This window comes from Mus musculus, chromosome 5, assembly GCF_000001635.26.
Source record: "Mus musculus strain C57BL/6J chromosome 5, GRCm38.p6 C57BL/6J".
Taxonomy (NCBI): Eukaryota; Metazoa; Chordata; class Mammalia; order Rodentia; family Muridae; genus Mus; species Mus musculus.
In genome coordinates, this window is record NC_000071.6 from 73,469,137 (window position 1) to 73,491,826 (window position 22,690).

General features: G+C 45.5%; 1 protein-coding gene and 1 pseudogene across 15 annotated transcripts in view; one reads left to right on the forward strand and one right to left on the reverse strand.

The window, feature by feature from the left end:
* Positions 1 to 7,296: 7,296 nt before the first annotated feature.
* Gm15653 lies at positions 7,297 to 12,469 on the reverse strand (annotated as a pseudogene).
* The window catches only part of Dcun1d4 (DCN1, defective in cullin neddylation 1, domain containing 4 (S. cerevisiae)), a 79,785-nt gene continuing 68,968 nt past the window's right edge, over positions 11,874 to 22,690 (forward strand). For 3 of the 15 annotated variants that reach the window (XM_030254026.1, XM_017320580.2, XM_030254028.1), the window contains exon 1: positions 21,925 to 22,055. Coding sequence is in view for 4 of the 15 variants with exons in the window: in XM_006503626.3 (XP_006503689.1) it covers positions 11,953 to 11,958; positions 12,072 to 12,132 (67 nt within the window). In the remaining 11 variants the exon portion in view is untranslated. Of the gene's footprint in view, positions 11,959 to 12,071; positions 12,133 to 15,312; positions 15,635 to 20,869; positions 21,142 to 21,889; positions 22,056 to 22,294; positions 22,399 to 22,521; positions 22,541 to 22,690 lie in introns of those variants that run through there. The other 12 variants (NM_178896.5, NM_001190733.1, XR_376792.3 and 9 more) reach the window with 11 other exon arrangements.

The following is a 22,690-nucleotide window of genomic DNA, read 5'->3' on the forward strand; positions in this document are numbered from 1 at the left end:
CAGCCCCAGAGGTTTTGATTCTCTGGGTAGAAAGTGGGCCTCCAGCTCCTCATTGTTATCTACCTTTCCAAGTAAGTTGCACACACTGCAAGTGGTCTCGCACAGAAAGAGTTTATCTGCCCTGATCTGTGGCCATTTTAGAACTGATAAACTGTTTAGAGCTCATCCCATGTAGGATATCTTTACATTTTTCCCTCTCTTAAGAGTCAAGATGATTGTCATTAAGATAATCGCGTGACACTTTCTCACGAAACATGCTCAGGTTTGACAAAACTGCCAGAGTCAGACAGCACTGTAAATAAGCGTCCCTAGGAGCAGTGGTTCTCCACAGACTGGAGCATAGATGTCTTTAACTTAATACCATCTCTCTTGAAAACTTAACCAGAATGCAAGGACGAGAGAGAAAATGAGGGTGAACCTGGACGGCCTTGAATTTATGTCTGTTTCTAAAATAGTTTGTTAGTATGCTTGAAGACTTTATCAGTGACAGATTTCCAGAGGATAATTGTTCTATGGTTCTTTTGTTCCTCTTTGTCTTGTGTAAGAACCTTATGGTTTTAACTGGAAATAGGGTCTGATGGCTCTTCTTGGTTGCCAACTTGACTACATCTAGAATGAACAAAACCCCCAAAATGGAGGGCACACTTATGGGGGACTTTTGCTTAACGTGAGGTAGGAAGATCCACGTCTAATCCAGATGTTTGAGACAGGAAGATACATCTGAGCTGGAGATATTTAATCTTGACCACACCTTCTGCTGGAAACCTATCTAAGGACATGGAAAATGGAAGCCTTTGCTCTTTGTCTGTTTGTCCTCGCCTTGCTAGCGAGTCTATTTCTTCACTGGCATTAGAGCCTACTTCTTCAGATTCCAGTAGATACTGGAAGCCAGCTGAAACATCCAGCCTCGTGGACTGAGCAACTATTGAATTCTTGACCTTTCTGTTCATAAGACAGCATTATTGGATTAGCTAGATCATAGCTTGTAAGTCATTCTAACAATTCCCCTTTCTATATGTGGAGAGGTTTATTCTATAAGTTCTGTTACTCTAGAGAACCCCGACTAATACCCATGGACACACATAGAAAAGACTACAACAGACTACATTTCCCATCATCTCTTACATCTGGGCATGGCCATGAGCTGAGTTCTTGCTAACAAGATATAAAAAGCAACAATGTGCGACTTCCAGACAATGTCCTCTCAGAAAGCTCGGAAGGATTATTTTGGTAAAGTACTTGTTGGGCAATAATGAAGACTGAGTTCAGATCTCCAGTAACTATGAAAAATCCAGGGCTAGTAGCATGCCTAAAATTCCCAACACTGTGTAGGTGGAGACATGGAGATCCCTGGAGCTCATTGTCCAACCAGCCTGTATTCAGTGAGAGAATCTGTCTCAAAAGATAAGCTTGGGGGTCAAATGAAGAAGACACCCAAGTCAATCTCTGGCTTCTCCAAGCATGCATATACATGCACCTACATACATATGTACATGTTCACACACATACAGAGAGGGATTCTTGGTTTTCAATAATCCTGTCATCCTTTGTTTGCACCTCTCTCCATCCCTCAAACATTGAGGTGCATTACCCTCAGAAGAAGAAAATAATATCTGTGCCACAGGAGGAGACAGGGAAAGAGATCCCACAGGAGTGAGAGGGGCACAAGAGATGGCACCTGCATCATTGGGAGCCCACTATGGGGACAACCATGGCAGACAGGGCTCCTTGAAGAGATGATCTCTTTGGTCTCTGGGTTGCAGAAGATGTATAATAAAAGAGATCTCCCAAACACTGGACCATCAAACAGACAGCATACACAAGCTGAAATGAGGCCCCTAACACATATACAGTAGCGGACTTCCAGGTCTGTATTCATTCAGAGATGATGCACCTAACCCTCCAGAGACTGGAGGCCCCAGGGAATTTAAGGTCAGGTGGGGTTGGGGGTGTGGAAATCCACGTGGAGACAGGGTTGGGTAGGGAGGAGGTATGGGATGTGGAACAGTAGGAGGGCGGATTGGGGTGGGGGAATAAAATATAGAGTGTAAAAAAAAATCTTAGAGGGCACTGGAAAGATGGCTCAGTAGTTAAGAAGATTCACTGCTCTTGCAGAAAACCTGGGTTCAGATCCTAGCATGAACAAAATGGCTCATGACCATTCATCAACTCTAGTTCCAAGGGATCCAATGTCCAATTCTGGCCTCTGGGGATACCAGGCAGGTGCTCATATGGTACACTTCCATATATGTAGGGGAAAAGCCATGCACAGAAAGTAAAAAAAAAAAAATCTTTTAAAAAAGAATCACAGGAGTATGGTAGGTCTTGCTATACACATGACAAGAATGGAATGGGCAAAGAATTCAAGATGATAGCTGTGAGGAGGATGAGGAAGGCAGAAGCAGAGGATTTGCCTATCTATGTGATTTCCAGTTTTGTTGCTTTTCATGCCAAGTTACACAGTCACTGGTCTGGAGAACCACCTCCAAGTGTGAGGCTGAAGAAAGGGGTAGGTAGGTCCAGTCCTGGTGAACATGGCAATGGCCTGCAGTACTACACATTTGAGAATGACTCCAGAGGAATACAGTAATGCCTTAGGGTTCTATTGCGGTGGAGAGATATCACGACCATGGCAACTCATATAAAGAACAACACTTAATTGGGGCTGGCTTACAGTTTCAGAAGCTGAGTCTGTTGTCATCATTGTGGGATGCATGGTATCACACAGGCAGACACGGCGCTGGAGAACCTGAGAGCTCTACACCTTGATCTACAAGCAGGAGCAGAATTGTGTCACTGGGCATAGCTTGAACATATATGACACTCCACAGTCTGTCTCCACAGTGACACACTTTCTCCAACAAGTCCACATTTCCTAATAGTGCTACTTCCTATGGGCCAACCATTCAAACTCACAAGTCTAGGAGGGCTATACCTATTCAAACTACCACAGTGTCTTTAACTCCCATGCTACAGCAGGGAACTTCAGGCTGGGTGGCTTAAAGAACAGACATATATTTCTATAGCACTGCAGAAAGACCTTCAAGATATCGGCCTATTTCTGGCTCCTTTTAAGTAAGCATCCTGCTTTCTGGCTTGCAACTGGCTGGCTTCTCGTTATATCCCTGTTTGAGAGAGCCATGTAGTCTCTCTTCTTATAGGGATATAATTCCCATTCAAAGGCCCTATCACTAAACACCATTACATTGGGGGTGAGGTATTGTGTTAGTTTGCTTGGACTGCCACAGCAAAGCACCATAGACTGGTGGGCTACAAGCAACTAAAATTGATTTCTTACTGTTCTAGAGGCCAGAAGTCCAAGTCCATCAGTATACTTAGAATCTGGTGAGGGCTGACTTCCTGGTTCATGGGTGTTGCCCACTGGCTGTGCCTTCATGTGGTAGAATGAGCAAGGCGCTCTTGAGAGATCACTTTTTACAAAGTCATTCATTTCACTCATAATCTGCTTCTTGAGACCATCATATTCAACATGGGAACTGGGGAAGCATCATGACAGGGTGGGAAGTGTTATTAAACATCTAGTATAAGCCATCATGGTAGACCCTGACTTAGGAAACCCGAGAAGACAGTATACTCATTAAACAAAGTAGAAATGTTTCAAAAATGTGTTGTTCTGGATATTGCTCGTAGCTGACGATTTCATTGATGTGTTTGAAGAGCAAACCAAGATGCTTCCTAGACGTTAGTAACAGTGAAACAAAACCAGTGCAGGAAAAAAGCTCAGATTAACAGTGGACGGCTGAGAAGTTTTCCCCTTTGGGTAGAAGCAAATAATGAGATCAAAGAGGAACCGAGAGCAGAGAAAATGAGCCTGGAGAGGTGGCTCCGTGTAAAAGCTCTGGTTGTCCCTCCAGAAGATCCCATCTGGGTTCCAAGTAGCCACATCTGCCAACTCACAAGTGTCTGTAGCTCCAGTCTCCAGGGATCTGATACCCTTTTCTGGCCTCCCTGGGCACCTGTACACATGTACCATATACTCACCCTGACACACATATATTAACAATAATAACAGGGGAAAGATACTTTCTGATCCTGGACAGGATTGAAGGAGACAACATCTCCACTGAGGGACGGATGCCCTGGAGACTTCCCACAAGTCCTAGCTTTTCCTGTCACAGGATGCACACAGACATCAGGTGGCTTAGGATTATAGGTTGGTGAGCTATTGCTTCGGCACCTTTAATGCCTGAAATAGCTATTTCTGTACTCAAGTAGCCCATGATTGCATCCTGACTGATGTGTCTCAAGAGGAAAATATTCACAAAAATAACACATTTAGATTCTCGGCATAGCATCAGGCATAACAGAATACAAAATAGTAGCAAGTTGGGTAAATAATAACTCCTGGAGGAAATAACTGTTTTATGTTGGTGCCCCACAGAAAGGAGACCAGGGAAGCCTGCCGTTTGTGTGAACTGACTTGATAAAAATCTTCCTAAAGAGATCTCTGACCTTGACAGAATAGCTTCCCTGTAATAACTCCACCAGGGAGGAAGCTGGGGAAGGGACACTTGTGGGTTTTGGACTTTTAGAGAATGAGGCTAGTTTGAGGGCAAAGACTGACTAAATTTGTGTGTGTGTGTGTGTGTGTGTGTGTGTATGTATGTATGTATGTGTGTGTGTGTGTGTGTATATATATATATATATATGTATATATATATATATATATATATATATATATATATATATATATCTCCCAAATATAGACTTAATGTTAGGAACATTTTTTGTTTCTTTGTTTTGATTTTGTATACAGTCTCTATCTGGACTGGACTGGAACTTCTCCATGTAGCTTCCCCATGACTTTATATTTCTGTCCTTCAAAGTGTGTGCCACCATGTCTGGTTTATGGGGCCCTGGGAATCAAACTCAGGGCCTCATGCGTTCTAGGCAAACACTCTTGGTCACGCTACCAAATGAGCTACATTCCCCAGTTCAAGAAGATTTTATTTTTAGGATAGATGGGCTCAAATGAGCTGCTATTAAAATTATTTAAGTTTAAGCAGTCTATGCTGTACACGGAAGCCTGGTGGGAATTTGTCTGTTTTGCAAACCTCATTTACAAATTACAGTTTCTACTATGTTCTCATCGAAGCATGTAGCACGGTGTTTGTACTCGACAGACATGTGACTGAATTAGTAAGTTAGTTACTAAAGAGAAAAAGAACAAAGTTAATGCTCTCAGGAGCCTATACAGGCAAGCATAGGGCAGTGGGTTCCTAGGCCATCCCTATAGAGTTTGACTTAGTAGGTGTTGCAGACAGGCGGGCTAGAGACTTTGCTGTTAAGGAATGCCAGCATAGTTGTATGGCGGCTCACAACCATCTGTAATGGAATCCGATGCCCTCTTCTGGTGTGTCTGAAGACAGCAAGACCAGCTGATAGAGGAGAAAGCAGAATGAATTGCATATCTCAGTGTGCATGACCCCTTGGCCATCCATGTACCTGCACGTGGAGCACACACGTGAGCGGGTGAGGGAAAAGGTGAGAGTTGAGGCAAAGAGAAACTGAAGCAATGTGGTTATGTGAAGGCACTTTGGATTGCAGCGTCTGGTCACAGCGAATGTTGTCAGTGCGTTATTTTTATCCATAATAGCATGCCTAAATTGGACTGCTTTATTAAGTATCTTTATTGAGGTGAAATTCACGTAACACTAAACTGCCTTAGAAACAAGCATTAGGTTTTCCCTGAGATTACACAATTACCACCAACTTCTAGCTCAAAAATATTTCAACATCGTGATTAAAAATCCTTCCCGCTGAGTAGCTCCTCCCTAGTATTTACTCTCTGGAGTTCCTGCCAGTCAGCACGGACTCTCTCTCTCTCTCTCTCTCTCTCTCTCTCCTTTCAATTTTGAGCTTACTAAGTTATCAAGGCTGGCCATGAACCTGTGTTCGTTCTGCCTCGGCCTCCCCAATAGCCTGATTACAGGCCCTGGTGCACCAGGAATGGTATGTGAGTGAGTCTCCTGTTCTGAATGTCTTTTGAATGTCCTGTGTGTGTGACCTGCCTGGCTTCTTTCACTTATCAGACTGTTTCAGAGGTCACCGCCTCCGTCCCAGCACGGACCTACACACGGTTCATTCCCCTTTATGGATAGTGACATCCTGCTATGGATAATTTATTATATTCACCCATATGAAAACCTTTGCGACTTTTTGGCTCCTTTGAACTGTACATTGTTTAGAATCACTAGGTCATTCTATTCACAGGTGATTCTATGTATACAAATTTTTAAAGGAACTGCCAAATTATTTTTCAGACTGGCAGAAACATTTTATGCTGAATCAGAAATAGATAGAGGTTTAAATTTGCCCACGCCATCATTGACAACTGCTATTTATTAGCTTTTAGTTACAGTCATACTCAAGGGAGTGTGGAGCTCCCTGTGGTCTGGTCTTGCTTTTACCTAACAGTGAGTGGCCAGTGTTTCCCTTGCTCGTTGATGATGTGTGTTTATTGTCTGGGGAAATGTTTATTTGAAGCTCCTGTCCATTTAAAAATTTGTGGGTGTTTTTGTAGTTGCTGTTATGTTGTAAAAGCTCTCTGTCTCTCTCTGTGTCTCTCTCTTTCTGTGTCTCTCTCTGTCTGTGTCTCTCTCTGTCTCTCTCTGTGTGTCTCTGTCTCTCTCCTTTTAATATTGAGCTTACTTGGTTGTCAAAGCTGGCCTTGGACTTGTGTTCCACCCCAGGAACCTGATTACAGGCCTGGTATGAGAATTCTTTACATACTCTAGATGTTAGGCCTTTGTCCAACTACGGACACTATGGTTTAAAAATATTTTATAGCTATACTTACTTCATTCTTATTAGTGGTCAGTACCTTTTCTCTCTTTCCTCATAAGAATAAAGTAATTGTTCTACCTGTCTAGAGTGCCTATTCTGAACGATTCATCAAAACTGGAATTGTGCAAGGTGTAGCCTCTTTGAGTTAGCATAGGCTTTTCAAGGTTCATGTTTCAATATACATGAATACTTCCTTCTTATCACTAAATAATGCTGAATTGGGCTGGCAAGATGACTCAGTGGTTAAAAGCGCCGATTGTTCTTCCGAAGTTCCTGAGTTCAAATCCCAGCACCCACATGGTGGCTCACAACCACCCGTAATGAAATCTGATGCCCTCTTCTGGAGTGTCTGAAGACAGCTACAGTGTAATTACATATAATAAATAAATCTAAAAAAATAAAATAATGCTCCATTGTGTTTGTGTGTTACATTTTATTCATCCATTAATTAGTTTTTTTTTATCAGACTTAATTCATTTATTTTTCTTGTATAAAAACCCTTATGTGGTAGCCACAGCTGGAGCCTGGGTCCTCTGAACAGAGACTCTGGTGTGGGTTTTCACAAGATGATCAGTGAATTCCTGATAAAGAGACTTGGTAGACACAGTGTCTTTCCAGAGGTCAGGGGTCAGGTAGCTGTAGGTCTTGGAGATGGCCTAGGCAAAATTGTAGGTCTTGGAGGTAGCCTTGGCAAAATTGCCTAGGGTGGCAGTGTAGCCTCTGTCTGAAATGTAGCAGTCATCTATACTGGCTATCATCAGTAGCTTCTTGGGCACAGAAGCAGAGACAATGCCAGTGCCTCTGGGGACAGGGATGAGACCCACTAGCACAGAGTCATAGCGGCCTGTCACCTTGCATGGAACAGTGTGGGGCTTGCCAATCTTGTTCCCCAAGTAGCCTCTCCACACAGGGATGATGGAAAGCTTGGCCAAAATGAACGGCCCCTCGGATGGCAGTGGTAACCTCCTTGGAGCACTTAAGGCCTAGACCAATGTGACCATTGTAGTCCCCAATAGTGACGAATGCCTTGAACCTGGTCCGCTGGCCAGCGCGAGTCTGCTTCTGCACTGGTGTGATTTTCAGAAACTCATCCTTTAGGGATGCACCCAGGAAAACGTCAATGATCTCAGACTCCTTAATGGGCATGGAGAACAGGTAGATCTCCTCCAGGGACTTGATCTTCATGTCCTTAACCAGGCGGCCCAGCTTGGTGACAGGGATCTACTCCTTGTCTTCAGCTTTACCTCCACGAGCCCCGCAGCCTCGACCACGGCCACCACCTTGACCACGACCACAGCCCCTAAGACTGCTGCTGGATCCTCTGTGGAAGCGGTAGAAGCCATTGTGGCCTCCTAATCCTGGGTCCCCGGGTCCTCCGGGCCCTCCTGCTGCACCGGTGTCATCCGCCATTTAGTGTTTTCTGGAAGAAGAAGCCATCCATTAATTAGTTAATAGATAAACAATGTTGCCAGGAACATTTCTATGTTCTTAAGTGAACCTGTGTTTTTGTCATTCTTGGTTATGTACCAAGGATAATAGGTGGGTTATATGGGGAGTCTCCATGATCAACCCTTTGAGAAATTACAAACTGTTCTGCAAGTCTGCAATAGTCCTTACATTTCCACCAGTCAGACATGAAGGTTCTAGTTTTCCAAACATTTGCCATCCTCCTGCCTTTAGACGACAAGATATTCAATATTGGCAAGCATAGCAGGCATGAAATAGCATCTCATTATGGTTTGCAATCACACTTTCCTAAAAAATGGGATGTTGAATACCTTTTCCTTGTATGAGCATGGAGGTGTGCATATGTATTCAGATATGTGTATGTGTGTATACTGTTATGTGCATAGAGTCCAGGAGTGGAGTTCTAGTATCATTCTTTAGGAGCTTTCCATCTTGTTATTTTTTTAAACAGGGTCTCTCAAACTTGTGCAGCAAACTCTTTACCAATCCCTGTTCCCTTGGGAACATTTTCATGTACCGATAGATATCTATCTTATTTATTGATGAGGATGTGGGGTGCCAGACATCAAGTGTGTGTTATCTATTTCTGTCTTCAAGGTGAGGTGAGTGTCCTTATTTAAACAGATATGGATTCAAGGTATCTGTCCTGACCAAGGTCACACATGGAAGCCCTCTCCTTTATGACAATACTGAGAGGTAGGGCCTTAAAGGGACAGCCACATCATGAGCGGTAGAGTCCATATGTGTAAATTATGACTTGTGAAAGGCTTGCAGGAACTTGCCATGTTTTCTTTGTCCTTCCGCTTTCCATCAGAGGACGTGGTGTTTGTTCTTTTTTGTGCTTTTCATCCTTTTCTGCCATTGGAAGCCATGGCAAGAAGGCCTTTAATCCCAGCAGATAGAGGCAAGCCAATCTCTGAGTTCAAGGCCAGCCTGAGACAGAGCAAATTCCAAGAAAAGAATAGTTTTGTTCCAGACCTTTAATCTGGGCCATACCTTCTGCTGGAGGCCTTCAGGGGGACAATGGAAGAAGGAAGGCTCGCTCTTCTTTGCCTGCTTGCACTTACTTGCCAGCACATCTGTTGGAACCTGCTTCTTCAGGATTCTAGCTGATACAGAAGACCAGGTAAAACACCTAGCCTCATGGGACTGAGCAACTGTTAGATTCTTGGACTTACTATTCACAGCTGCTCATTGTTGGGTTAATTTGACTATAGAATGTAAGTCCTTCCAATAATTTCCCTTAATATATAGAGACATTCCATAAGTTCTGTGTCTCTAGAGAACTCTGACTAATACTCTCATCTTAAGATTCTTTTCTGTTTCCAAGTCAGGAAACCAGCCTTACTCGAATTCCTAACAATTATGGGCTCGTGCTTTAGGTTCCTGCAGGTGAAGAGAGTGTAGCTGTGCCTCTGTCCTTGGTACCAAGACAAAAAATGCCCACAAGTGAATCCTTCTTATGGTTCAGAAAATGTTGGTTGAGTTTCTGCTCTCTGCTAGAAATGGTGTTAAGTCATCAAAGATCCAGGTTTTGCGCTAAGGTTCAGGTGGCCACATGGAGGAGATGTTTCCATGGAAACCTCTTGAGAAGGTAAGCCTGGCAAAGAGCATGAGGGCGGGCTGGATCAGAGGGCCAGGCCAGACAAGCTTTGCCTCTTGAGATCCTGGTTGTGACAGAGACCTAATTTGAACCAACGAGAAGCATTTCGGAAGGTCAGGGGCCAGGATAAGGGTGAATGGGTCCAGAGACTAGAGAACTCTCCAGGCAAAGCTGCTGTGTAGTTTGTTCTCTGTGCTTGGAATGCTCTTCTTTCTAATTAGCCTCATCTATTGGTCCTGATGCATGTGACTCCAGTCATCTCCTTGAGGGGAGGGGGGTATTATTTGCTTTCTTGCTGCTGTGACAAACATACCTTGAAAGGGGGCTGGAGAGATGGCTCAGTGGTTAAGAGCACTGATTGCTCTTCCAGAGGTCCTGAGTTCAATTCCTAGCAACCACATGGTGGCTCACAACCATCGATATTGGGATCCAATGTCCTCTTCTGGTTTATCTGAAGAAAGTGACAGTGTACTCATATATATAAAATAAATAAACCTTTTAAAAAAGAAACTATTAAAAAATACCTTGAAGAGAACATCCTAAGAAAAGAAGGGTTTATTATTCAGATTTGAGGGTACTTCATGGTAGAGAGTCAGGATGGCAGGAGACTGAGGTAGCTGGTCACAGTGTGCCCACAGTCAGGGAGAACAGAACTACTGAAGTGTGTGCTTAGCTAAGGGTCTCCTTTAAAAAAAATTTTTTTTAAACTTATTTTTATTGTATGAATGTGTTGTCTCTGTATATGTATGTGTACCACGATCATGCCAGGTGCCCGAGGATGCAGAGGAAGGTGCTGTGTCCCTTTCTTTGTATAGTCTTGGCTGTTCTGTAACTCACTCTGTCCTCGAACTCAGAGAGAGGCTTTGCCTCTGCCTCCTGAGTGCTGGTGCCACCACCACCTTAACCACTGGGCCATTTCTGCAGGCCCTTTATTCTTTTCAAGTAGTCTAGGATCTGAGAGTCCAGGGAATGGTACCACCCACAGTGGGTGGGTCTTCCCCCTTCAATTCCGGTCATCAACATAATCCTCCAAAGGTATGTCCAGAGGCGTAGCTTCCGGATGATTCTCAAGGTGTTGACTCCTGAGTTAGCCATCATGGGATATCCCCTCCTAACACTCTTCTTCCTGACTGGATAACATCTGGAACCTCAGCTGGCCTACTCATGACTTTAGACCAAATTAGAAAAGGGTGATGTGTTTGCCACGATAGAACCAACGTTTGAAAAAGCGGCTGATCTTCCCTAGAGATGAACGTGGCTTCAGAGCGGGGCTCATGGCTTGGTGAGCACAGTCAACGTGGGTTTCGCTTTGCACAGTGCCCAAACTGTACAACTGTTCACAGGAGCTGAACCGCAATTTTGGCTGCACACGCTCTGAAAAACTGCCCCTTCCAGTGCCTAAGACGGCGGCTTTATTTTGCTAGTTAAGGGATGTCTAGTTAAGGATGGTCTCCTCATAAACTCAGAAGCCTCGTAAAAGGAGCCGCTGGGCTGTTCGTCGTTTCTAGAGCGGAGTGCGCTGACACATCAGAAACCCTTGATAAACCATGCTTGTTTCGAGAATGAATGACTGAAGGAGTAAAGAATGTTTCTGTCACCTGCTTTCCCACGACTGCCTTTTCCCTGAGGTGGGAGCTGTAGTCTCTGGCTGCTGTGAACCCAAAGGCAGGGCCTCTATTTTGCCTTTACTATTTTAAAAACTCCAGGGAAGGGAGTTAGTTGATTGGCCCAGCTGAGGTCACATGCTCCTTGGAGTTGGGAGTGGGGCTTCCTGACTGACAAGCTTCATCAAGAGTTTGGTAAATATTGGGGTGCAAAAAGAGGGTGTCCTTCCGAGAAAAAGATGAGATATGCTAAACAGGGACTGTCGTTGTCCCCTGTTTATGCCTCTGCAGGCATTGCTGTAAGCTCCTGGGGTTGCCGTGGGGGTAGTTTTCTGAGCTCACCTCTAACGTGCCACAGCTCCATCGTTCCATCCCCTTTGTCTTGGTTCTGAGGCAAAATTCGGTTTCAGTGTCAGAGAAGACCTGTGGATAAAGCCATGACGCTGGGCAGCCTTGGTCAAGCAAGACCTCATGGAGGTGAGTGAGCGAGGAGGAGACGGACAAAAGGCGTGGGCTGGGGGCTGAAGGAAGTAGGTTGGCTTGTTCCTCCGTCAATTTCTTACCTGATCTCTCTTTTTCCCCCAACTCAGTTTACCCAAGAGCAGCAAGCCTGTCGTCCACAACGGTCTGAGGAAATGAGACATTGGAAAGGCAAGTTTTGACAGGAGCAAATGTATCACAACACCCATCCTTAGTGCGCAGTCTGATTGGTCCGGTCTTTGCTGGGGGGGGGGGGGGGGGCGGAGTCTGATTGGCCCTAAAGTAGATGGATCCCAAGGTCTATGTGGGGAAACCTTCAGATCTAAAGCAAACTACCAGAGATAATGAAGAGTAAAGGTTTACTCGGCCCCTGGCCCCACGGTTCAGATCGGTGACTGGGTAATTTGTTTTGGACCTGTGTTAAGGCTGCACATCATGGCAGGAGCCCACGGCTGTCAGGGAAAGACGCACACTGGAGGGAACTCAAGAGGCAAAGGAGAGGTCGGAGTACCACAGCCCTTGGTACTCTAGGCCATGCCAAGTGGGTCATTGTTCTCCCTCCCCCTTTCTCTGTGACCTAAGCTTTGTGCCTAACTGAGGGCGGCTTATCTTTTAAATCATGGGTTCTGGGGGTAGGGAGCCATTCCAGATCCAAAGGATGGCAGGGAGACTAGGGCAGCAGAAAGAAGTGTCTCCATCTTGTGCTGTTAAGTTACAAGATGCTCTCTTCTGGTGCAGTCCGCCCCAACAGCTTCCTAGGATCATGAAGATCCTATAGCCTTGGATCTTGTTGGCTCCTGCTTCGAGTCTCTAGGCTCCTCCTCTGTGGCTTTCTTTTTGGCTTTTGTTCAAGTCCAGTGTAACTAACTCTCTTCAACCTATAACACAGGTAAGGAACACTGAGGCTTGCCTTCATGAACTAAGGATAGGTCAGCAGTACGGATCATTTTGGGCAAGCCGTTCAACCAGGTCCCTTGGGTATCTGGAAAGGAAGCCAGGAAAGGCAGACGTCTCCCAAGGGGGAAAAGAGGGAGAAGGGAGCACAGCTCTGCCCATGCGCTTCCCCAGACGACAGTGCTGCTTTGGGTCCTGTTCTTCTATTCCCCAAAATGAGATCCTGCTTTAGATTTGTTCCTCTGCTTAACAAGGACAGGAGGAAAGGGATGAAATATCCACACATTGATCTTCCTTCTTCTTGATTTTCTTGTGTTTTGCAAATTGTATCTTGGGTATTCTAAGTTTCTGGGCTAATATCCACTAATCAGTGAGTGCATATCAAGTGACTTCTTTTGTGATTGGGTTACCTCACTCAGGATGATAGCCTCCAGATCCATCCATTTACCCAAGAATTTCATAAATTCATTGTTTTTAATAGCTGAGACCAACTTTCTCCTAATATGCAATGTAGGCTGCCATACCTGACTGTAATGAAGATTCTAAGTATACTTTGCTAAGCTTGCCCTGAGATTTCTAACTCTATGTAGTAGAAGTAATGCCAGATTTCTTTCACAATCTCTCTTACAACACTAGAGGCAATTCTGAATGTCACTGAATAGGAAACATTCTTACTGAATTCCAAGCCCAGGGTTGGCTCAAGGACTACCTAGGGCATTGGTGAAGGCCAGGAAGCAAAGTTCGATTTTGCTTAGGTATTTGGCAAGTCATTGCTTGGAGGCACCTATAATAAAACAATACTGAAAGGAAGCACACAGATCCGCTCACCAACTAAAGCAAGGACATTGGAGCATTCGTTATACAGGATGCCCTGGTTCCAGGAGACTAAGTTTCCATGAACTTTTTGCCTTGCGACTGCGTCCAGGTTTCTAGGCCTGTCACATGAGTCACTACTGGAGTGGATGTAGCATCTGGGCAAGTTACCTTATATCTGTGTGCTTTGGTCTCCTCATTTGTAAAACGGGTTATGCAAAAGAACCTACTAGGATGCTTTAGAGGAGTGCATTAACATGGGGGGTTCAGGACAGTACCTGGCCCAAAGGGAGCGGCAAGTTCAGTAAGATTTCGGTGCTGAAATCTGTTACGTGCAGTATCTCGGGAAGTTTTGCAAAGCTGAAGTTATGGAATGTAAATGGAGGTTCTGGTGTTAGAGCTTCAGAACCAGAAAAGGTGGTAGAGATGGAAGGATAGAAAATACACGGGCCAGTGTGGAGTTCATTACTCAGGGTAAATGACCAGAACTGCAGGCTGGGAGACAGGCAAGCTGGGAGCCCTTGTGGTCCCTTTGGGGGAGGAGCAAGAAGTTGACTTGGGGTCCTGGAGCCAGGGGAGTGAGGAGAGGACATCATCCGATGACCGCGAAGGCATACAGAAGGACCGTGGACAGGGCGCAGAGCCTGGGAGGACAGGGTGGCCTCAGAAGAAGCAGCGCTGGCTTGAGTCCAAGTTGGAGTTGGAAGACAAATCTAGAACTCGATAAAGTCTATTCTTGGCATTTCTGCCCCCCCCCCCCCAAGAAGACGACTGCTCTTGCCCAGTGACCAGGATCATCAGTGAAGGCGCCAGCAGGTGCCCATCAGCCTGAAGCTGCTGTGCTCACTTACCTACCATCTCCTCAGCAAAACTCATATTTGAGCACAGGTGCAGTTTGCAGCCAAGCTTAGAGGAAAACTAAGAGAAAGAAATTAATCCCACCCTGTCAGAATTACAGGTCACCACTAGCTGTGGCCTGAAGCCGTGGGACTTCAAGAAGGCAAAACCTGTCGGCCGGAATGAACGTCTGAACCAGGCATTCTTAGTGGAGGAGGGTGATGGGGATGCCTATGGCTGCGTTTCAGACCTTTGATAGAAAATTATCAATGACTCCCCAGAATGCTAAGGACTGCCCTAAGGAAAATAAAGTAACAAGGAAATATCTGGGTTAGTTGAAGGAAATAAATACGAACTCTGTTGTTCATGATCAGGGCAGCATTTGAGTGTTTGAATGTTCTATACCAGGCTTAGAACCATTGAACTTTCTTGAGTGTGTAAGATACCTTGCTTTTGTCCCATCAGTGTGACACTTGTGGTAGGTTGTGGGTAGCATCCATTAGGGGAGAGTATGTGGTTGGAGGTGTGAAGAGGCTAGGGTAGCTTCAACTCTGTAGGTGAGGCTGGAATCTGCTGAGTCATGGAATTTGGATATTCAGCATGCTAGTCCTTTATAGAGCAGGAAGTTCTTACCCCATAGTGTAGTATCACCAATCAACTGAACATATAGTTCCTGTAGCTCCTGCTCTCCTCTCTCCCCTCCCCCACTTCTCTACTGCAGTCTGCCTTCTCCATCCACTCTCCCAGAATGCTTCACTCTTCCATAATGAGATGCTTGGCTGCCTTGCAGCCACTGAGCACTGGAGATGGATGGGGTCTCCTGTACCGCCCTGAGAGGGATGTTAAAAGACATTGTATTCATGAAAGCAGGAGAAAGGAGGCAGAAGAAACGGAGAGCACGACAACACACAGAAGCCATTGTGCAAGAAGAATGGTTATTCTTTCTGTCCATCTCCGGCTAGCTGCGGTAATTGAAGAAATGCTATGTTCATGAGCGTCAGCACCAAGGTCAGGCATTGTTGAGAATTGGGAAGTTATTCCTTCTGAGATTGAATCACATGCAGCATCATTAGGACTTGATTAGCTCGATGTGGGGCAAAGAGAGAAAATCCAATTCAGAGACGACGTGGTAAGGAATGAATACGTTTTTATTCAAACTCTGTTAATTCCCTAGGCAGGTGTAATTTCCACAAAGTGAAAGGAAGGAAAGGAAAGAAAGGAACAACCCAGCTGAAGCATCTACCAGATCTGCTCTAGAAAAAAATGATTAGTTTTTTCTACCTGATAAGAATTCTTGGAAGTTAGGAATATTAAAAAAAATTCCTTTATTGCTGCTATAGGCAAAGCAAATAAATTCATTGCTAAATGAGACCAAAATGGAAACATGTTGTTAAATCTAATTGGAAAATTCTAAGCTCTGTTTTAAGGGATCCTCCAGATGACTGCTTCATCAAGAAAGAGTCATTTTTGGTTGAAATTATCCCTGAGTTGGGAAGAAGCCAACTCTAAGACAGCAAGCATTAGGCTCATCAGGAAATAGGAAGAGAACCTGGGCAGAGGGAGGTCACATGCTCCTCCTTGCTGCATTCTCCTAGTCCTAGAAGAGGTTCTGTATACTTGACCCTGTTATCCCGAATTATACCCTGGCAAAATTAGTCCTGTTTTTGTAGATAAAGAAACTGAAGCTCAGACAAGTTGGCGCTTTTTTTTTTTCTTTTGTCTGTCTTTTAGACAAACTCTTGCTATGTAGCCTTGACCTTGTCATCCTCCTGCATCAGTCTCCCCGGTACCATTGTACTTGGCTCTCAGATAAGCTTAATGTCTTCATTTGATGATTAGAAATGGTAGGGTCTTTCTTAATCCAGCTTACTTCATACGTGGTACTCAAAATCATTCACTTTCACGTTCAGTCTACCAGATTCAAAGTGTCCTAAGCAGAGCCGGGAAGGTGCCTTGGTGGAAAAGTGTTTGCTGTGGATGCATGAGGCCAGTGAAAAGCTAGGGGCCTTAGTTTAGGCATGAAATCTTAGCACTGGGAAGGTAGAGTCAGGCAGATCCCTGTGGCTTGCTAGTTAGCCGTTCTAGGTGAGCAACAGGTTTAATGGGAGATCCTGTCTCGGACAAAATATTGTGGGGGAACAATTGAGGAAGGCACTTGATAGCACTGTGATCATTGCATATGTGCACCCAAGTATATCTCCCCCATCCCCACATACAGAGTGTTTGACATCAGCAACTGTGACTCTCAGAGAAGAATAATTGTTTCAAAAAAGAGAAACTGTTCATTATGGGGATACAGTATGAGCCTCCATTCATAGAAAATCTAGGATATACTTCAGTTGGCTTAATTTTTTTTTTTTTTTGGATATTAGCTTTCTGTACTCACAGAACTTCTCTGTGTGAATTCCAAATATGAACATGACTTTTTCTTTTGTTATACAAATGTTTGCATGTTCTGTCGGAGTAGGCTGCACTGGTGACTTGTCCTGGCGAGTTTGTTCTTGCATCTCTGTCTCTGCCTTCACTGTTCATTTTAGAAACTAGAAGAGAATGACTCCAAGTGTCCGGGTTAACTTGCTGTTGCTCTTGGAAAGCACTGACCAAAAGCAGCTTGGGGGAGAAAAAGGGTGTCTTTGGTTTCCAGGTTTCAGGCCATTGCCTAGAAAAGCTAAGGTAAGAGTCCAAGGCAGGAACCTTGAGTAGGGATCTGAAGCAGATGACTTAGAGCTCTTGCTGTCCTTTACAACCCAAGAACAGAACATGTGTCAAGGGATAGCTCCGCCCACGGTGGGCTGGGCTCAGCCTCAGCGATCTCGTGGACTGTGCACACAGGCCGATCTGATGGAGGCAAGAACTTAATTACATTGCCCCCTTTCCCAAGTCACTCTAGTATGCATCAAGTTGAGCAAAACCCAACTAGCACAGCGAGTAATTATCAGTGAGGAACTAGTATAGGTAAAAGAAAGAGGTGGTGTGAGAATTAGCATGCAGTGGAATGTGATTGTATTGACAGGGTGGTTGCCATAGCAACAGTCTCACCATTGCTTAGGGGATGGTCACTGAACCTGTGTTCCAGGACTTAGTTAGTCTAAAGGGCTAACCATCATTACGAGATTGAACTACACTGTGCCAAGTATTATAAGCAATTATAGAACCTATTGTTTTCATTATTTTGAAAAAAAAAAAAAAGATGACAGAAGTGTTCCTTAAGCCAAAATGTCCAGTGAGGATTCAACTCAAGAAGGGTCTTAAAATTCTACGTGTTATTAAAAAAAAAATCTTTGGAGGACATGATATAAAGATTTATCATTTACTTTTATTGTGTGTTTGTGTGTGCCTATGTGTATGTGGATGCAGGTGCCCGGGAGGGGCTGAGAATCCCCCGAGCTGAGATAAAAGGCTGGTGTATGCTGTTTGACATGGATGCTAGGAACTGAACGTCAGTTCTCTGCCAAAGGAATGCTCTCTCTTAACCACTGAGACTCTTCTTCAGATTCCCGTTTTGAGGTTATATTACAGATACAGGGGTGGCTAATAAGAAAACAGAAGCACCATTAAAGTGCCCACCCCTCACGACAGCGTTTGGGTTTGTGGGTGCATTAAATGCATTTTAGACTCACAGTCTACTAACATCAACTCCACAAAGTTTGAGGAAATTAACTATTCTTCCTCTATGAATACATTTAAATTTCTATTCATTTTTCATTTCCATATCCCGAATACCTCTTTAACCCGTCTTTTGATAAATTGAGGAGTTTCACATGCTCTCTCTGGAATCAAAGGTTACATGAATTCCAACACGCTATGTTTTCCTTTCTTACTTCAAGCCTTACCAGGGACATATTTATCTACTAATCTAAGCAGGTTCAAGCCTATGTAAGTCTCCAGGGCTATGCTGTTTTCAATTCTGTATCCCAAGCCTAGTGTACATGGGACAAGCAGACATACTGTGATTTGTGATATTGGGAGGAAATGTTTAAACCCCCAAACCTGTGCTATTGTCTCTCTCTCACTAGACTTCCATCAAATTCTCAACTAACAAAATAGGTAAGTCAGGCTCCACTGAACACTCCAAGTGATGGCTGGTCCTGATTGTCAGCTTGCCTATATCTGGAATGAACTATATCCAGAAATGGAGGGCACGCCTGTGATCCAGATCTTGAGGCAGGAAGACACAGGCTTTTGGTCTGGATCTTGAGACATAGTGGCCGAGAAAAGCTTAGGCCCAGACAAGGGAGTACATGCTTTTAATCCCAGGAGACAGATGCAAACAGATCTGTGAGTTCAAGATCAGCCCGAGACAGAGCAAGTTCCAACTAAAGAAAACCTTAGGTTCAGGCATGGTGGTAGAGACCTTTAATCTGGAGGCCTACATAAAGACAATGGAAGAAGGAAGCCTTTTTTATTCTCTCTGCCTGCGTGCACTTACTTGCTAGCACATCAGTTGGAACCAACTTCTTCAGGATTCCAGCTTATACAGAAGACCAGCTGAAACACCTAGCCTTGTGGGACTGAACAACTATTAGATTCTTGGACTTTCCATTAAGAGCTGCCCATTGTTAGCTTAGTTGGGCTGCAGACTGCAAGTCATACCAATAATTCTCACTAAAATATAGACATTCCTGTTCTGTGACTCTAGAGAACCCCAATACACTTTGTGACTTGTTCGTATTGTTAATGTTTTAACCATAACCAAGTGCAATGCTATCCCTTCAAATCTGCCCACCCCTGAGTCTCAAGACATTCACTACCCGCTGCCCCCAGATTTAAATATAAAAGATGGTATTTCAGTAAACATCTCTACAGGGGGACCTTGCTATTTGGGAAAGTTATCGAATGAGAAAAAAAATGGAAATAACATTATTTATTGAATGATTCCTTGAAAAGGCCATATTCCAAATATGAAGAATAGAATTTGTATTAGTGTGGTAGAACTTTTAAGGAGTTGGAGAGAGCACTGTCTCAGGAATCTTGGATTTTCTCATTAGACCAGCGTGGTGATGGAGAGTTGTAGACAAGGAGCCAGAAACTCGAGTTTTTAAATACTGCTTTGTCCTTGGGTAGTTCGATAACTTGGATTAGATGCTTAATTCCTTTGAACTCCCGGTCTCATATTCTTATAATGAGGAAGTTGGATTTGGAATCTCTGAGGTTCCTTTCAGATATAAAATTCCCCAATAGTCGTCACCCACTTCACTCTTAGGAACAGTGAATCAGTGTCCACTGTTGGAAGCCACTGCACTGCACTAAGTGCCGGGGGACTGAAAACAGTCATAACAAGTTCCCTGACCATGAAGATTTATACTCTTATGGATGGTTGAAATGTCTGGATGATATTCACAGAGCATCGTTTAGTTGTTTTATTATTCATGAGACTTGTGCAGTAGTGAGGCTCAGCCGACTAAGAAAGAGTACTTCCTCTCAGTTCTCTAGCTCTAGCGGACTGTGATTGGCCCTGACACCTTGCCTCTGACTGTCCTTGGTGGAGGCCACTATTTGGAACCTACACACTATCCCCCTACCCCGATCTGGGTAAATCTGTATTTTACTTGAAACTGGTCAGACTGAACCTAGTGGAAACAGCTGAGAACCAGCATAGGTTAGAATTCTGTTTATTTATTTATTTATTTTTCCTGGATACTATGTGTCAAGGAAGTGCTGAGAGCAGGGAGAAAGCGAACTGGCAGCAGGTCCTTTAGGTTTAATAGTCTCACAACCATAAAGTTTGCTGCAGATAAATCAATATAGCAGATTAATAACTAATATAAATCACGGGCTTATTTTAATTTACAAGTACCAAGAAGTAAACCTCTTTTCTGTGCAAAATAATATGGGAAACAAAACTCAAACACAACAAATATTATACATAAGAAAGTCTCAGAAACACGAATAAACTGTAGTTCTTACTATATTAGGCTGAAATCAGGAACAGAATAATGAACACAAAAAGACTTTGCCCAGAATAAGCACTTAAAAAAATATAGAAGCTCCCAACCCAGGAGCCTACAAGTACCTTCCTTTGTTTATGAGACTTGGCTAAGACTCTGTCCTGTTAAGGAGACCCAAAAGAATGCTCTATGAAGAGTTCTTGTCTTCAGATGCAATTCTGATATTTTGCAATTTGATGAAGTGAATCATATGCATTTGAATGACAAATATGAAAGATTGCGTTATTGGGATTCAATTTAATTACAGAGAAATAGAGGGCGATGAGATGGAACATATCACAGTAACAAACACAGTGATGTAGATAACAAGGACTGTAAGCTGTTTTGCGCTTGTAACATTTGTCCGGATTTCAGAACTCTACAACTCAAGAGCCTGGGCTGTAGAATTCAGAATCCTAACGCAGGACCCCTTTGTTATCTTTGGTCATATCATCCAGTGCGTGTGGCGGAATCTACAGGCTGTCCAGGCTGTGGTTGGGGCAAGCGAGGTTTGGACATGGAGTGTGTGTTTGCGGTGGGGGCGGGGCGCCCACCCTCGCACATCTCAGCGTTATTGCATTACCTGTGATTGTGGAGAACTGGTTTTCAAGTACTGAAAAACTCCAAGAAACAACAAAAGCAGTATTTAGGACACTTAACAATCACAACCCCATTAACGCTTCCCTCTGCTAAACAGCGGTTTGGCCAGGTTCGACTTATGTTTCTTAGACTTTTATAGTCAGGGGACCTGGCTTATCTTGGTGTCAGGCTGACCCCAGAGCCTAATGTGGCACTAGGTTTTTCTCTCGCTGTCTGGGGACCGCAGAGGTGTCTGACGTTCAATGCCTGAAGCATTCGAAACCTTTGGCGCAAGTAACGCATGACTCTGAATAATTGACTCTGAAAAAGAGGCGCATTTCCAAAGTTGAGGACAGAAAGGTTGTGGCATAAAGGGGAGGAAAGCGGAGATATTTTTCTTCTTCTAATTTTCCGCAATGGGAAACGATTGAGGAGAACCGGCGGGACCCGGGCGCGGGCAGTAGCGGGATCTGGCCGATGGCCTCCCAGGGAACACCAGTCCCTGTGGGCTGGAGCTTGGCTCTAGGTCCCTCAGGCTGCTTTGTTTCGGATGCTTAACCCAGGTTCTCGGCTGGGCTCTCGGTTGGTCTCCCGCTCCAGGATCCGCCCGCCACAGGGCGGGGCTTCAGGGTCAAGGTGGACCAATTCCCCAGTCTCGCCCCTCCACGCGCTTTCGGACCCCTGAATGACTGACAGCCGTTGGGTCCAACCTGCGGCTCCGAACAGTGGCCTCCACCAGGGGCGGTCGGAGGCGAGACGCCGGGGCCAATCACGTTGCAGTCTAGGGGGCGGGGCCTCCTTGCCAGCTGCAGGCGGCGCAACCAGCACTTCTTCGGTCAAATGAGAGCCGAAGAGGGGCGGTCCCCCGGCTGGGGTCTAGCCAATGAGAAGGGCGGGATGGGCGGGCCGGAGAAGAAGCCGGCGGTCCTCTGTTGCGAGCTAAGGTTTGGGGAGTCGGTAGGGGGACCGCGAGTGGAGCGCGGGAGCCCGGGCGGCAGGCGGGTGTGAGCTGCCCGAAAATGCACTCGGATGCTGCAGCTGTCAGTGAGTAGCACAGAGCCAGCGGGCCCGCACACCGCGTCCGCTCCTGCGCTCCCTTCTCCACTTCTCCGGTTCCGATCGCGCTGGAGTCCCTGGCCCGGGAGCGGGTTGAACCCCTCCTGGAGTCCGAGGGCCGTGACGCTGCGGGCGGCTGGGGCGGGGGCAGGGGCGGCGGGGAGGGGGTGGGGACTGGCTGGCTTTCCGCGGTTGGGGGAGGGGGGACATTCTGGAAGGCCGGGGGCCGAGAGTCGGTGGTGCACGGAGGTGGAGACGGCGGCGGGCGCTGGCAGCTGGGGTCGGGGGTGGTACGAGCGGGCAGGGAGAGGGCCTGCGGTCCGAGTACAGGGTGAGGCTTGCGGGGCCCGAGCCGTACGGTCTACCGGGGAAGGCGGGGGAGTGCGAGGGGAGAGGGGGCGGGGACAATGGGAAGGAGGGCTGGGGGCGGGGGCGGGAACAATGGGTGGGGAGCTGGGGCAGCGGCCGGGCCGGTGAGGGGATGGGGGGTGATGTAACGGGGGCCATGGAGTGGGAGACGCCGCGGTGGGATGGGAGAGTTGTGGAGTCCGGTGTGCGGGACGGCGGTCGGGAGTGGGGAGAGGGCTTGGGGGGCAGGTGTTGGGACAGGCGGTCCCCGGAGG